General features: G+C 32.5%; 2 protein-coding genes across 2 annotated transcripts in view; one reads left to right on the top strand and one right to left on the bottom strand.

Annotated features, from left to right (window-relative positions):
• The window catches only part of LOC144968026 (coiled-coil domain-containing protein 178-like), a 29,713-nt gene extending 25,648 nt beyond the window's left edge, over nt 1-4,065 (top strand). The window contains exons 19-21 of the mRNA XM_078905981.1: nt 434-507; nt 1,552-1,701; nt 2,471-4,065. Coding sequence (XP_078762107.1) covers nt 434-507; nt 1,552-1,701; nt 2,471-2,812 — 566 coding nt within the window. The 3' untranslated portion in view covers nt 2,813-4,065. The remainder of the gene's footprint in view (nt 1-433; nt 508-1,551; nt 1,702-2,470) is intronic.
• A 1,379-nt stretch (nt 4,066-5,444) lies between these two features.
• Nucleotides 5,445-16,596, bottom strand: part of LOC144968034 (palmitoyl-protein thioesterase 1-like) — a 29,031-nt gene continuing 17,879 nt past the window's right edge. Inside the window, exons 7-10 of the mRNA XM_078905993.1 lie at nt 12,391-12,481; nt 11,882-11,980; nt 10,174-10,245; nt 5,445-7,476 (exon numbers count right to left, since the gene is read on the bottom strand). Coding sequence (XP_078762119.1) covers nt 7,354-7,476; nt 10,174-10,245; nt 11,882-11,980; nt 12,391-12,481 — 385 coding nt within the window. The 3' untranslated portion in view covers nt 5,445-7,353. The remainder of the gene's footprint in view (nt 7,477-10,173; nt 10,246-11,881; nt 11,981-12,390; nt 12,482-16,596) is intronic.

Here is a 16,596-nt window from a genome sequence, read left to right as displayed (position 1 = left end):
CTCCTTTGCTCTAAGATAATCTGAAAGAACTATTTCAATAAAATTGTTATTTTTATTTTAGCATTATCATTATAGATTTAATAATAATTGAAAAGAAAAATATTTTCAAAGCTTATGAGAACGAAATGGCTAAAGCAATTGACTTTTAAATTGATAGATAATAGATAAAAATCATTATTAAAACGCCAGTATCTTGTCATGACAATGACAGCCCAGTCAAAGACTGCACGTAATCCATAAAGGGCATATATTTCAGTTTCAGTATTTCATCATCAGACTGCATTGCAAATTATATTCTTTAAAATATTGTTTTAAATCTTGTAAAACCATACACACCTTTTTAGATTTTAAAATAAAATCTTTAGTTCTTTGAAAAGTTGAGGATGGAAGGCAAAATATAAAACTGAAATATTGTTATATTTTTGTACTCTAGAACGACTCAGAAACAATGGAACCAAACATGGAAACTTGTTGAAGGACCGAAAAGACGTTCTTCAAAAACATGAGGTAAATATATTCTCTACTATTTAGAAAGTATATTGAAACTCCAATAAGACGACACATTTCACGAGTCTGATTTAATTTCTCATGCATAAACAAATATAATGTATTGACAGCTCCTCTTCCTCCTTTTCTTCTACTCCATCTCCTCTTCCTCCGCCTTCATCTTCTCTTCTTATCCTTCACCGACCATTGTTCCTCTGCCTCTTCTTACCCTTTCTTTACCTCCTCCTCCTCCTCCTTCATTTTCTTCTTCTTCTACTAATTGTTTCATCAAGAGAACGTATTTTTCAAAGATTGGGTTAATATTAACATCAGAAGGAAGACTATTATTTAAAATGATGATATCCTGATGTTCTTTTGTTTAACTAGCTGTCATGAGCACTCTTTAATTCGGACTTGTTTATTTCATTGACTTTAAAATTATACTATTTGATTGAAATTTCAACAATAACATTGAATCCTTTGGGCAAGGTTGTTTATTTGGCCATAGTTTGTATTTCATTGTGTGGCAACACGGGTAATTGAAAAGATGTCACGGTTCCATTAAAATAATCTCTGAATTCCTTTTGTAGATGGTGGTTGGAAGCTTTTAAAAAAAAAAAAATCACAATCCCTGCATTACATAATAAGTAGACGTGCAATCAACTATTGTAAATCAGAACATACTTTCTGCTTCATATAAAGTAAAACTTTGTATCTGTATATGTTTCACGGACACCATTTCAGTTAGGATTTTATTTTCCTTGTTTTCCGATTGGCTTATTGACTTTAAAAACCACAGAATTATTGAAAATGTCAAAGTGAGCCCTTATCACAATACCGTTTTCCATGGTGAATATTCTGAATGTAATTATTACTTAATGGATCAAGAACCTATTGGAAAACCTGCTTTCAGCTTTTTATTGCTGTTTAATGAGAAAGAATATATTCAACTTCTTTACAACCTTTAAGGTGCATCTAATTTTAATAATGCAAGCTTTGAACCTTTCGGGACTTTTTAAAATCGTAATGTATAAAATACATGTGAAGGCTTTTCATTTTTTTCAGAATGACAAGAACCGCTATGTGGATAAAAACAAAGAACTGGCATCGAGATACAGACAACTTCAAAATGATTACGTTGTGTGTAAGGAGCAAATGCTTAGGAGCTATGAAGAAAGGGTCAAATTTGAGGCTGCTATCACTGACACAAAACAGGTATATTTAACATAGTTTGTCTGTTAATAAAGAATAAGAAAAATGTCACTATTAGTATTATTGGTATATTTATTACAGTCGTCATCACCATCATTATCATCATCATCAGCATCAATATCATCATCACTACTGCTACTACTACTACCACTACTTATCCCCCCCCCCCCCCCCCCCCCCCCAAAAAAAAAAGGAAATTCTATGGAATTATGATACATGCAACACACGTATTGAATTTTCTTTTAAAAAATAAAGAAGTAGATTTTAAAAGTGACTTTTAAAATATAGACTATTTGTTCAGGAATGAATTTCAAATAACTTATCTTTTTTTATAAACATAATGTTAGGTTTTCATGAACGTCTGCCAAACTCAAATGATATTTGTTTATTTGCATTTTAAGGATCATACAAAGACGTAATCGCTGATGTAAACTATTTATCAATATAGTCTCCCATCCCTATTTAAGTCGTCGTTAATATAAACGTGTAGCTGAGTACAATAGCTTCATTTTATAGTGAATTGCACGATTTCCCTTCCTTCATCTATCAACAACCCACCTTCTATATTTCATCTCCTTTTTATTCTAACTTTTCTCCAAATTTATTTTTTTTAAGTGTGTAAGTAAAAATTAAATCTCATCCCTACATTAATCAACTTATACTGTGTCCATATCAAGCCATTCCATTCTTGTATGTATTGGATTAAATGATTGAATGAAACCAAGAGTTCTCATTAATTTTCTCTTAAGTTTAGTCCCCTTTTGTATTCCAGCTGAAATCCCTGCAGACCAAGCTACATGGAGCCTTGGCTGAATATTATAAGTTAAGTGGACTCTACAACGAGGCAGAATTGAGTAAACTGGAACAAGAATCGTCAATCAATGGCGTCAGAGTATCAGAATTACAAGTCAATATGGAGACAGCTCTGGAAGACATTTCTGAATTCTTGAGTTCTCAGATGGATGGAAAGATGGCCCGGCAGATGGCGTGGGAAGCGGTGAAAAGAAAATCAGTCCTTTTAGACCCAGCACAGCCTGGTGGCCTCCTTGGAAATCCATCGGGACAAGCGGGAGGAGATGGTCTGAAGAGACAAGTGACTGAACTGAGTGCATGAGATGAATTGGCATAAGTAAACTGTTTTAAACATTTCTTTACAATGTAATTAAAAATACATTTTTTTACAGCTTAATTGTCTTATCAGTTGATGAAGAGAGAGAGAGAGAGAGAGAGAGAGAGAGAGAGAGAGAGAGAGAGAGAGAGAGAGAGAGAGAGAGAGTTTGTGTCTGTTTATGGGTGTATGGGTATGTATGTGTTTTGTTTTGTTTTTGTGTTTGCTTTTACAGCAGTTTGGTCATGTATGTACAAGAAATTTGGTTTATTACACAGTAAAATTATATTAAAATCTGTGATAAATGGTTGTTAATGTACATCTTAATGTTTTCACCTCTATCGTTCATGTTTTTTAAATATATGTCAGAATGTGAACGATGAGCAATTTTAGTCTTTAGACAAATTCATTTTATTTACTTCTTAGAAACGTGACATTGTTTGAAAAACATGTAAAGATTTTAAGGTAAAAATTATTATATCTTTTATATTGCGATTATAAGGTACATGGTTTTTCAGTGGATAATTTCTCAATCATTGTCTTGAATGTGGAGTTTGTAAGTTTGACACATATCTTCTTTAAGGACTTTATGCAGTTATAAAATTGTAAAATGCTTCTTTCTATTCAAATCTATGATGTGAAACAAAATTAGTCCTCTTTTTGTTACATCTTATTAAGGTTCTTTCATAAAATCATTTTGACAGCGAGCATAATTTATTCATCAAACAATCATACAGTTATCATCAGGAATCACCAATGTTGTTAAATTGAGTAAACTGAAGGTTGATTGATAATCATTGCTAAGCGCAAAAAAAAAAAAAATCTGAATAAGTCATCCTGGTTATAGTGAAATGTCTCTTTTGTCTCATCCATCATCAAAGTACTTCAGATATATCCACTCAGTTATTGAGTCATTGAGCTCGTGATATTATAGGAATTTATTTCAATAGAGAAAGGCTCAGGCCTGCCCAAAAACCTCTACAACCAATCCAATTTCGTCACATATTGCCTCGTCACTCAGTGACGCTTTACTTAATTGTATGAAACCCAGAAAAGCTTAGAACTGTTTCTTTGGTATATATTTTTTCCATTTGTGTTTATTATGTTTTACAAATAGACCACAAAAAATACCCCGACAACTAAATAACATTGCATACATTTTTTTCACTTTTGTATGTTTTTTAATACTGGAGTGAAAAAAACGACTTTTCCAAATTTATCCCATTGCCAAAAGAAATAAACTTTAATTTTTTAAAAAATAGAATTAAACTTGAATTTGTTGGTATAATTTATTTATTTTTGTAATGACTGAATAATTAGGATTGCACACAACGAGAGAATAGAAGAGTTAGAGGATTTCATTTATTTAGGAGCAGAGGACTTCATTTATTTTGGATCAAGAGTAACAAAAGATGGAAACTCAAAGATCTAAAACACAGAATCTGCAAGCTAAATCAAGCATTTGCAATTCTGAAGGAAAATTGGAGATAATTTTTTTTTTTTAAACTGCAGGCCAAAATCAAATTGAAAATGTTCCAGAGTAATGTCATTTCGATTCTTTTCATATCACAACAGATGATTCGGAAGCATTTTAAGAATATTCTGACCCAACAAAATTAGAAATGAAACTGAGAGAAAAGGAGCATAGCTCTCAGTTACGGATCACAGTCATGGATTTGGCAAAACCAAATAATCACATCCCAGGATTAAGATAGAAAGCAGTATGGAAAGGAAAAACAGAATAAGGAGGTAAAAGACATGATTTGAGTGGCCTCTCCACTAAAGCAAGTCACAAGACCAACTCTCGCCCTACATGAACCAAAAATGAAAATGCGTATTGTTCAGTTTTGTTTTTCAGAGTTTTGCGACATAAATAGTGTCAGCGCCAGTAAAAAGGAAGATAATGGGATGGTCAAAAAATTCTAGAAGTGCAATTAAAGCACCCAAAAAAAGTAAAACTAAGGGGAAATGATTCAAACTGGGAACAGAAGTAGATTCCAAGAGCATACCATCAATGTACTTTGTGGGCACCTAAAAGTCTCATCCAGACACCAGTACAGGATCCCACTCAAGAGGAACACACCCAAATGTTTACTAGATATCTTCAAAAAAAAAAGGTAACCATCATTATATAACAGAGATGATTAACAAGGAAAATAATATCATCTCCCAAAACTAACACCATACATTTCACTGCTTCCCTCTCAGTCAATGACTCCGGCAAGGGTCAGGACAAAACGAAGTAATCCCATTTCAAAACAGAGACAGAGAGAACTCAGAAAACAGATAAAGGGGGATAGAAGACACCGTGACCTCCTGCCCATCACGGGAAGTCAATAGACCCCACCCACTGTTCAGTTTGAAGCTGTTTGCTTGTTCACTCATCACTGAAAGTTTCTGGATTTGAATCTTGATGGAAACAAGAGAATTGTGATCACAATTTCAAGTAGAAGACTCTGTCCCTTAAGAAAATGAATGCCTAGTCTTTTATGTAAATTGAGCTATGTTGAAAAGAGCACTGAAGAGCAACAAATGTGCGTATTTGCATAATGTGGGGTAATCAAATTTGCTCCCAAAAAGACAGCCTAAGTTTCCAGTGGTAGAGGCAGTAAATAAACAGAATAAAACAGAAGTTGTCTTTAATTGGTTTAGAGATTTTATTTAACCAAAAATATTACAATCTATTGCGATTCGGAAATATACATTCCTGAATTTACAATTTTACCGTTTTAATTTTAACGTAAAAGTTGCCAAAGGTAAAGGAAGTATTAGAATACTCATTTATAATCATTCATGCTTACAATCAACATTACCAAACTGTGACCATTGAGATAATATCAACCAAGTAATATCACATTCGCTTCAACAATTTTTTTTATTTTTTTTATTAGACAAATACATTAATAGAGAATTATAGAAACATAAAAAACATGACAATAAAGGAGACGATCATCATGAAACTGTCAGGTCTCTTGCAAACATCGACCACCAGAACATTCCAATCCAGTCACTCTTCTTTTCTGCTTAGCAAAGGAAGAGATCGGTTCTTGTCTGTCCTTCACTTACCCTTCTGTTAAGATTTAGATTTGCCTGAAAGTCATACCTACCCTGCTTTTTTCCTCTCCCCTCCTCTAGTTATCAGAAGTAAATTTTGATGTCCCAATTTATGACACCTATGTCTATCTTGGAGACTATTTGCAGCAGCAATAAAAAATTGTTCCCATTTAATTCAATCTCGAACATTTACAGCAATTTAAAAAAAAAAAAACAGACCAAAAATATGTTGCTTCTGCTTTGATATATATTCTTCTTACAAATTAAGGGTTTTTAGTTAATCAAAGCCGCATCTTAAGGAAATATATCACCTTTTAATTTTCTGACTGCTCTGTCTGGCAAATGCTATCAGGAGCATAAGAGAATAAATCCATTGATCTGCTCTCCAAAACAACAATACATTATATATATACAAAGAAAAGCAAAAAACAAAAAAACAAAATCAGCAAAAAAAACAAAAAAATGGGATGTATTTAATGATTATTCAACATGGCCTTATTTAAAACTATTACACGCAAAATACAATACATATCATGCAAGATACATGATAAAAATACAAAAGTTTCACTTCTATGAAAATATCAAAAAACCTTCAAATCGAAATCAAGAATAAGGTATTATTACAAGGTTTCAAATGGGAACAAAGTTCAAATTTAAAAATAAAAAACTGTCGATTCATTCTCAAAGCACAGTTTTCTTTTTTTTTTCACCTGAATACAAAACTGTGTCAATAATTTTTACTCATTTCAGCTATCATTGTCATCCTAAAAAGAGTTTAACCATAACGTTGCACTACTTTGCTTCAATTGAAACATTTCAATGTTACCTTATGCTTGCACTCGTATTGATGCAGTCCCATTGCTATAAACATTCCATGACAATCAGAAAACGTACAATTCGTAAGGCAGTCATTAATTAAGGAATTAAAGGCGTTGAGCATTTCTCTTCACTCTGTTTTGTATTAATCAATTGGAATAAAAAATAATGTCACATGTTGGAATAAATATTTTCGTAGTGGAATTCTCAGCACCAATTAAATGGTATATTGACATTACCTATACATAACATGAGATAACAAAAAGTATTCTAATTTCTACGTTAATAAAGCATAAAGCTATGTTAAACGGGATCAAGTCTTCTTAAAACCAGAGTTAAAAACAAAAGAAAATAATATATAAATGAAAACTAGCCAATACAGTTTTAGGATTTTGATTTATCTTAACATGAAATCCAAAACTAAACAAAAGTGATCTCAATGTACAATAAAGTGATGTTATTTTGAAGAAATCAATTAAAGCTTACTTCTTTAAAATTCACGACAAAAAATTGGTTAAATATTAAAAGGCATGTTCAATACTATCTGTTTTCATTAGCTTAAGCTTTAGTCATCTAATATTTCTTGGATGGCAAGGGGAAAAAAGGAATATAAGTATTAACTAATATCATCAAGAGCAACGATTGTCATGGCTTCAGCTCCTCCAATAACCAAGATGTTACTTGAGGAAGGGCACGATGTATTTCTCAAACCATTCATCAGTAAACTGAAGATGATCGCCATCGGCTATGAGGAAATGAAGCCGACCACTTTTGTCCAATTCTTTCAGCCCAAGACGATCCTTGAAAAGAAAAAAAAAAAGCGATGCAATTTTACTGTTCCTATGAAAGATATGGGGGGCCGAGTGTTTAAGACATTGCACTGTGATCCGGATAACCCGGGTTCAAGCCCTGCTTCAGGCACTTTGGTTTTTTTCCTTGAGCAAGATTATTAACCCCCAATTTGCTCACTTGGACAACATGGGTGATTCCTGTTGACCTCAGACATCTTGTTTGATGAGTTATCTATATTCCTTCGTGGAATGCCTAGGCGGCGATATCTTATGATGTCGTGGTGCAAAAGGCATAATTTTTTTTTTTAATGAAAGATATTATCTGTCTATTCAAATGAATTATTTTCCAATACTGAAGCCTGTTACATGGAAGGTATATGTCCTGATCTATACATTGCCAAACCAGAGGTAAAATTTTGCACTGTCAACTTCCAAATCGAAAACCTCACCATTTAAATGATCACAGAGGGGATGGTAATAAAGAAACTACTGATAAAGAGTACTTAGTAATCTTTAACCCCAACAACATATTAAAAATAAAGATTTAGAAATTAAGACAAGCAGCATTTGGCCAACCAATAATCTCAACCATTTAAAAAGATTTATCACATTTTCCTCAATATTTAGGCTGAATTTCTCCTATTTTCCCCCTAAAATTCATATTTCAACATCAGCAACTATCCAAATTCCAAACTTGATATGCACTGAATTTATGATGACTTGTCGAGCTGAAGGATGGAAGGAAAGCTGTGTAATTCCTTTGGCAATCATATGTCAACATACTTTAACTCTTCCACTTTTATTATTTTCCCCTCTTTTATTACAAATTTCGACTTTTAGCATTCATAATTTGGTCCCCAGTTCAATATTCTCATATTTTGGACCTCAAAGCGTATTTAAAATAAGAGAAATCATACTGGTTGGCAAGTCTGAAGCAGGTGGTATTCCTTCAGTGAAAAATATCTTTCCTCTGATAAGAGGTGGGTTAGAGGTATCCACAATATAATATGACCATCAGACCCAAAGAGATTATCCTAGTCTCTTTAGCACCACACGGACAGTAGCAATTTATTGCTACCTTTGGATACTATAAAAACAGCTTCCAATTAGATTTGATTATGCTATCCAATCACTGCTGGCTGGAAGAGGGATCATTAGACATCTCCATAGCACCAGGAACTGATACTGATCCGTTTGCGAGGTTAGTGGTTTTACCACCAAAATATTGAGTCCTCAAAAACATGCTCATGGAGTTACCAAAAACTTAACTGGTAAACACTGGATCCACATGCAAGGGGACTGGAATCAATTCAAGGTTCAATTTAGAGTTATTCTGACCGCTAACAAAAAAATAAAAAATAAAAAAGTGGCTTTTTATATCGTGCAATCAGAGATGCCAAGTTCCGTTTGGGGGACAATTGAAATTCATTTCAGTGGCACTTCAATGGTGCATAAAAGTCTATTTCTACAGCTCTACAGACAACTTCATCAAGACAATTTTTAATGTACTCATGCGTATAATTTAAAATCACATCAGCATATCAGAACACTTATAAACTACAATTTTCTTACCCATCCCCGAATATATGGAATGTATAGTTATAGATGGTCTATTTGTTAAGTGCCACAATGTACATCCAAACTTACTCAACTGATATTGTATAAAATATGCAAAAATTTACAAATTGATTACAGACTATAAAAAGGGGGGGTCAAATAATAATAGAGGACACAGGCTCTGGCAGTCACAGAGCAAAGCAGTGAATGGAAAGAGGTAGCCTTGACAGGACCCCCTCCCCCCCCCCCCCCCCCCCTCACCCGACCCAACACAAACCCAATCAAACACACACCCGTGCTGACACACACACACACACACACATACAATTACACACTTCCAAAATTAAATAGGGAGAGTAGTTGACAGCACAATAATACAAACAATATCTCAGTCATTGACCCCCCCCCCCCTCCCCCGGTACAAAATAAAACTACTGATATCTCGGTCATTGACCCCACGTATTTGAGACAAAATATAGTAGTATGCCTCGGTCACTGACCCCCTACAATATAATATTATCTGATATCAACTGCATGCACTTTGATGGGACAAAGGTACACAAAATGAGTATCGATTTACCGACCATGGAGGATAATAATGAAATAGACCAGCACCACTTCCACGGCTTGTAAGGCCATTTCCATTACTCCATGGCAAGCACAGTATTTCCATGACTGCCACAGAAGTTCCTTGGCACTTGGCAGCTCTACACAATATCGAATGGCACTATAAAAGGGGGTCCCAAGCCAACAGTAATATTTGCCATGTAGGGAGAGGTACATGCAAGTAAGGTGCTATTTCAGTCTTTTTTTCACACAGAGACAACGCTGTTATTCGTTTTTCACTCCTTTTTCCAAGGACTTAACTTTTCGCCACCCACAAGACTAAAACCCAGAGCGAGAAATCACAGGCCAAAACATCATATAACATGATCACAAAGCCACTCATGGCGGTGCACTGCTTGTATCCTTTTCATGGCTAATGACAGATAGATTAAAAACAGACACACAGATGGCTTCAACTCAAAACAATCAGACTTGATAAATTGAAAAAACATTTCAAATCTGCTCTAAATGAAACTATTGCATGGAAAAAGCATATCCATATTCCTTGAGCACTCTAAATAATCAACACTAAATATTTCTTACCTCTGTGTAAAGTGGACTCTCCCTCAGTGTGTACAACTCTTTACCCTGGCCAGGCTTGTAGAAACCAAACCACTGATGAAAAGAAGTCCAAGCAATTTTCATTAATAATAATAATAATAATAATAATAATAATAAAAACAATAATAATAATAATAATAATAATAATAATAATAATAATAAATATTAGTAATATTATTATCATCAACATCATTATTATGACTAATGGTCAGAACAAAAGAAAATTATTTAAAATCAACCATAATATAGAATAAAGGACAGCCCGAGAAATTGTTTAACAACATCAAAAATATTACAAACAACCCTTGTAAACAAGATTTGTCAACCAACACCCCAATTGTTTTTCAGATTATATTCAAGATTAAAATATAAACCATACGAGATCAACTTGATACCCTTGGACATTCATCCCGACAGACATGCAATTGCAACAATTTTAATATAAAAATTGAATATTTGATTTCTTTGAACCTGCACCAGAGGAGGAAGTTATGTTAATAATAAAATCTTCACCAACCAAAACGTGTTATTTAGACCTTGTTCCTACATGGATTGTCAAAGCTTGTGCCACAGATCTGGTTTCACCCATAACATTTATTGTAAACAATAGTCATTGGCCATACCAGAAAGCCTGAAGAAGGCAGTGGTGACTCCACTTTTAAAGAAACCCATTTTAGATAGAGAACAATTAAAAAATTATAGACCCATTTCGAATCTATGCTTCCTTTCTAAAATAATTGAAAAATATTGTACCCAAAAAGAGCACACACATTCCTAAAACAAAACAAGCTTTACTGTAAATTCCACTCTGCATACAGACTGGGTCACAGTACAGAACGTGCTATTATTAAATTTCAAAATATTATTGTTAGCTATGCCCGTTGATTCGATTGATCATGACATTCTATTGCATCAACTTAAACATGTTCTTAAATTCATTGGACATGTACTGAATTGGTTTCAGTCCTATCTATCCAGCTTGGGTCAAACAGTAAAGCTCAATCATACTCAGTATGGTGTAACTGAATTAAAATAGGGAGTTCCACAAGGATCAATTCTGGGGCCTTCAACTTTTTACTCTTTATACACAGCCTCTTGGGAAAATTATGAATTATTTTTCAGTTGACTTTCACATTTATGTCATTGACACACCTTTATGTGAGGATGATGAAGTTAGTGTGTCGAGAGGATTGAAGTTTGTATCAATGAAATTAAGAATTGAATGGATGTAAACAAATTTAAATTGAATTAAGAGAAAACCGAGGTGCCGTGTATAAAGAGCAAATCTTGCAGAAATAGTATTAAAATGGATAAAAATGATGTAGAAGGTTGCAAAGTTTCTATTTCCAACACCTATTTTAGTAATCTGGATGCATTTTTTGATAATAATATGTCCATGAATAATCACATCACCAACATTATCCAGAGTTATCACTACCATCTTACAAACATTGGTTGTATTAGGTCTTTGACAGACACTGAAATCACGAAAAAGCTTGTCACTTCTTTTATTCTTATTAGACTTGACTATTGTAATGCGCTACTCATTGGTTGCCCCAATTACAATATTGAAAGATTACAGAAAGCTCCTGCTGCTGCTACTCCTACTACTACTACTACTTCTACTACTACTACTTCTACTACTACTACTAATGCTACTACTACTATCATTATTTATCACCGTTAATACCTCACTCTCTTTGGGATCAACCATGGTGTCCTTTCCAAACATGACAAGAACTAAATTCTTTAGACGTAGGAGATTAGCCTTGTACGTAGGATTAACAGTCTGTTGGGAAGTTTTAAAAAAAAATAGAAATTTATAATCAATGGAAATAATGCTTATTGTTTTTACACATTATCCCTATAAAAAATGAGAGATTAGCACCAAAGGACAAGATCAGTAGGAAAAGCTGCTTTAAAAAAGTGAGTTAAAGTGTAGACAAAATACTGACTTTATCCACATTTGATCAACGCTCTGTGAAGCCATTTCTGATATCATTATGTACCAGTTTCTCGGCTTTTTGATTATTTGTCATTATCAGAGCTGCAAACCCAAAATGACAAAAGAAGGGAGAGAGAGAGAGAGAGAGAGAGAGAGAGAGAGAGAGAGAGAGAGAGAGAGAGAGAGAGAAAGAGAGCGAGAAAGAGAGAGAGAGAGAGAGAGAGAGAGAGAGAGGGAGAGAGAGAGACTCTTACATTTTCTTGGTTGATGTCAGCCAGGAAAATACTCTTTGCCTTGTACTCAGCTTCATTCAGGGGATCATGCCAGTACTCTGCCTGAACCAAGCTGGTAAGATTATCATTATCATTATTATATCGTAATAATAATAGTAATAATAATAACAACAACAATAATAATAATAATTTAAAAAAATAATAATAACAATAAAAATAATAATAATATAACAATAACAATAATATTAATAATAATAATAATGATGATGGTGATGAAGATGATGATGATAAATAAATAATATAATAATAATAATAATAATAATAATAATAATAATAATAATAATAATAATAGATAATAATAATAATAATAATAATAATAATAATAATAATAATAATAATAATAATAATAATAATAATATAATAATAATAATAATAATAATAATAATAATAATTTTAATAATAATAATAATAATAATAATAATAAGAAAAAGAAGAAGAAGAAGAAGAAGAAGAAGAAGAAGAAGAAGAAGAAGAAGAAGAAGAAAGAAGAAGAAGAAGAAGAAGAAGAAGAAGAAGAAGAAGAAGAAGAATAGTAATAATAATATAATAGACTATTTTCAACATGTTACTCACTATGACAACTAAAATCTTTCCCTTTCCATTTTTCCGCTTTATAACCATCGCTGTATGATCAAGATGAATAAATAATATTTTAAAGTATTCCTCATAACTACAATAACCTGAATGAAATTATGTTTTTTTCAAGGGGGGGGAAGCTATCATTGTCTTATGTTTTTGTTTTGTTTGTTTATTTTTTAGAGGGGGGGGGGGGTTACTGAGGGTTTTTTAATTGTTTTTGGAAAGAAAAAAATTTAGTACGGATTCATGTTTTAATTTCAGAAGAATATTCATTGAAACTGTGGTAAAAAAACAACAAATCGCTGCCTTGTTCAATAGAAATATAAATCTGAATGTCATCAGCATAATGGTGGTGGTGATGGAGTTGATGTTCTTAAATAAAGCCACTCAAAGTGTATAATGGACGAACACAATAATTCAAGAATGTATCCCTGACCCTAAAATACTTGCAGTTTTATTATACTTTTACTCTTCATATGTTTCAAGTGTATTTGCACAAGAAAATGTTAATATGCCTTTTTTTCATAGCCGAGTTCTTAACTCTTGTTTGAACGATATTGTGGTGAATGAGGTTGATGTTTATTATAAATTAGTGAAACTTGATACAAATGAAGTATGGGGCCTGACGGTATACACCCACGTATATTAAAGGAATTTGCAAAGGAAATAATATTTCCTGTCTGCTATTTATATAACAAATCTCTTTCTAGTGGTGAACTCCCATATGATTGGAAATCCACAAATGTTGCGTCAATATTCAAAAAGGGTGATCGATGTGATCCATCTAACTACAAACCAATAAATCTAACGTGTATTCTTTGTAAAATCTTACTTAAAGAGTATAGTTAAAGAGAAAATAGTTACTTTTCTTGAAATGAATCAATTGCTAAATAATTGTCAACATGGATTTAGAAAGGGACGCTCTTTCATAACTCAGTTATTGCAAGTAATGAATGATTTTACAAGATGTATTGAGGGTGGTGAAATTGCAATATTGATTTTATATATTTTGATTTCAGGAAAGCTTTCGATTCTGTGCCACACAAAAGGTTATTTTTGAAACTTACAGATTATGGAATTACTGGTAATATTTATAACTGGATTGTATCTTTTTTTAACTGGCCGTAAAAACGGGTTGTCATAGGTGAAAGTTGTTCTTCATATGCGCAACTATTGGTGTCCCTCAGGGCAGTGTACTTGGTCCTTTACTGTTCATTATCTATAATAATGATCTGCCCGATACTGTAAATTCTAAATGCAAAATTTTTACTGATGACTCCAAAATTTATGCACAAACATTAGATAAAGATATCTTACAAAATTATATAAATTCACAATACAATTGGTCTGAAAACTGGCAGCTTGATTTCAATATTACTAAATGTAGAGTGCTGCACATTGGTAGATCTAACCCACAGCCGTTTAAATAGGGCCCAAACTTTCAGTTTAGTTACTTCTTCCCTCACTGGCTACCATCAAGTAAGGTAAACAATCTACCGTCAACCACAGTGATAACACCTGTCAAGACGGGATGCACTGGCAATAAATTATGTCTGCAGGTAAATCTCATCGCTTTGAATTTCTCTCAGGCAGAGAGTAGTAAAATTTCATCAAAATACTCAATTTTCTCAGCCTGTTGTGGACGCAGCATCTTTTTCATAATTTTCAAACATATATGGATACAAAGACCAGCTTTTCCTCTACAAGACGCAATTATTTTTGTTTACATCATTAAATGATAAGTTTGTGTTTTGCTCTTTTGAATAATCAGAGTTTTTTATGAAATAAATATTAAAATTATAAGTTTAAGAAATATTTAAAAATTCAAAATATCAAACCAACACTTTTTACCATCAAGGGTGAGGGATCAGAGAAAAGTAGATAAAATTATCTTTCATATGATATATACTTTATTATGTAGATTCAGGGATTTAAGAATAGACGGGTGTGGAAAGGAATCTCAATAATTATTTTTGTTACCAACAAAGAGGAGAATATTTCATGATATTTTAGAAACCCAATAATAAAACTAGATAGTGATGATAAGAGACATTTATTTAATTTGATTTCATTGAATTTAAGCGGAAATTTTAGATATTTCTTAAATTTAATTATTTAAGTTCTGTTCAGGTCATGGAGAGACACACTGAAGACGGTCATCACACCAGTATTAATGAAATATGTCGAATTTGTTGTGAAAGAGTACAGAGCCGTGCTGAGAGGATTAAAAGACTCTAGACGTTATCAACAATTGACTATAAATATAAATGAAAAATTCTGACATATTTAAATATTTCAATTTGCGAGAAATGTATCTCACTGGTACATAATTTAAAGAAATGCGATGCAGGTATTGATACCTTTGGTTCAATGAGAAAACTCTGAACAAGAAACAATTCTTAATGAGGTGAATATGATCCTAATCTTTCACCAGTGATGTGCTATATGCAGTCTATATGGCACACAAATTAAAAGAGGTGCAAGCCTAGTACATAAAAAAAAGTAATGGGCATGGATATCTCAAAAATAAGGTTATGAAAATTATAAGAACTCTTTAAGATTTTCTTAGTGGTTTTGATTGTCTTTAAATGAGTGTCCTTATATAACAGTTTTTAATGGAATTCTTATAATTCGTTGATTCTGGGATAAATATAAATGAATCACATTTGACTATGTTGCTGGTTTATTAAAAAATGTCTATTAAGACAATGCTGTGATTGGATTTCAGTTTTGCCTTACTCAAAATCCTTACTTTTACGTACAGGTGAACTGATATCTCAAAAATGCCTCAATCTACTGGAATAAAATTTATATGTCTACATTCTACAGATATTCAACATCATTTCCATTACTTTTGTTTTAAAATCTTAAGTGTTGAACATGTTAAAATATTCTCTGAAAAATTTCAATTCACTTAAATTTATGTATCAATTTCATGGGTTATCCCTCTTGCTTTTTAACAACATCATAATAATGATTAAATAATCAATGAAAACTCTGTTAATAAACTGTTTGGTAGTATAAAAATATTTTTGCTACACTTAATAACGGCAATACTACATTCGTTTGAAATTAAGAAAAAATCGATCAAAACGGCGAAAAAATTGTCTCCCTCTCTCAGTGTAAAGCTATGACTCATCATCACTAGACTGGCTAGATTTACCTGGCGAACTAAACTGAAAGCAATAAACGCCTGTGAACCCTTTATTCTCCTATTACATAGGGGACAATAATATGTGTTTTGATGAACATATATGTTATTGTATAAAAAGAGCGAAAAAGCTTGTAGGAATTATATACAGAAGCTTTAGCTATCTTAATTTAAAAACGTTTCTCCAACTTTATAAGTCTGTCATAAAGACCTTGTCTAGAGTATGGAAATAGTATTTGGAATCCCTTATTTAAATTACAGTCTGTTAACATTGAGAATGTACAAAGACGCGCTATGAGACTTTTATCTGACATTCGACATGTATTCTATTTAGAAAAATTAAAGTATCTAAATTTTCCTTCACTAAAATATTGTAGAATAAGAGGTCATCTTATTCATATATACTTGTATCTCTTTGTTAGGAATATCATATCGTA

Source organism: Berghia stephanieae, chromosome 1 (genome assembly GCF_034508935.2).
Source record: "Berghia stephanieae isolate SIO BIC M18660-M18661 chromosome 1, UCSD_Bste_1.3, whole genome shotgun sequence".
Lineage (NCBI taxonomy): Eukaryota > Metazoa > Mollusca > Gastropoda > Nudibranchia > Aeolidiidae > Berghia > Berghia stephanieae.
This window is presented reverse-complemented; position numbering and strand designations above follow the sequence as displayed.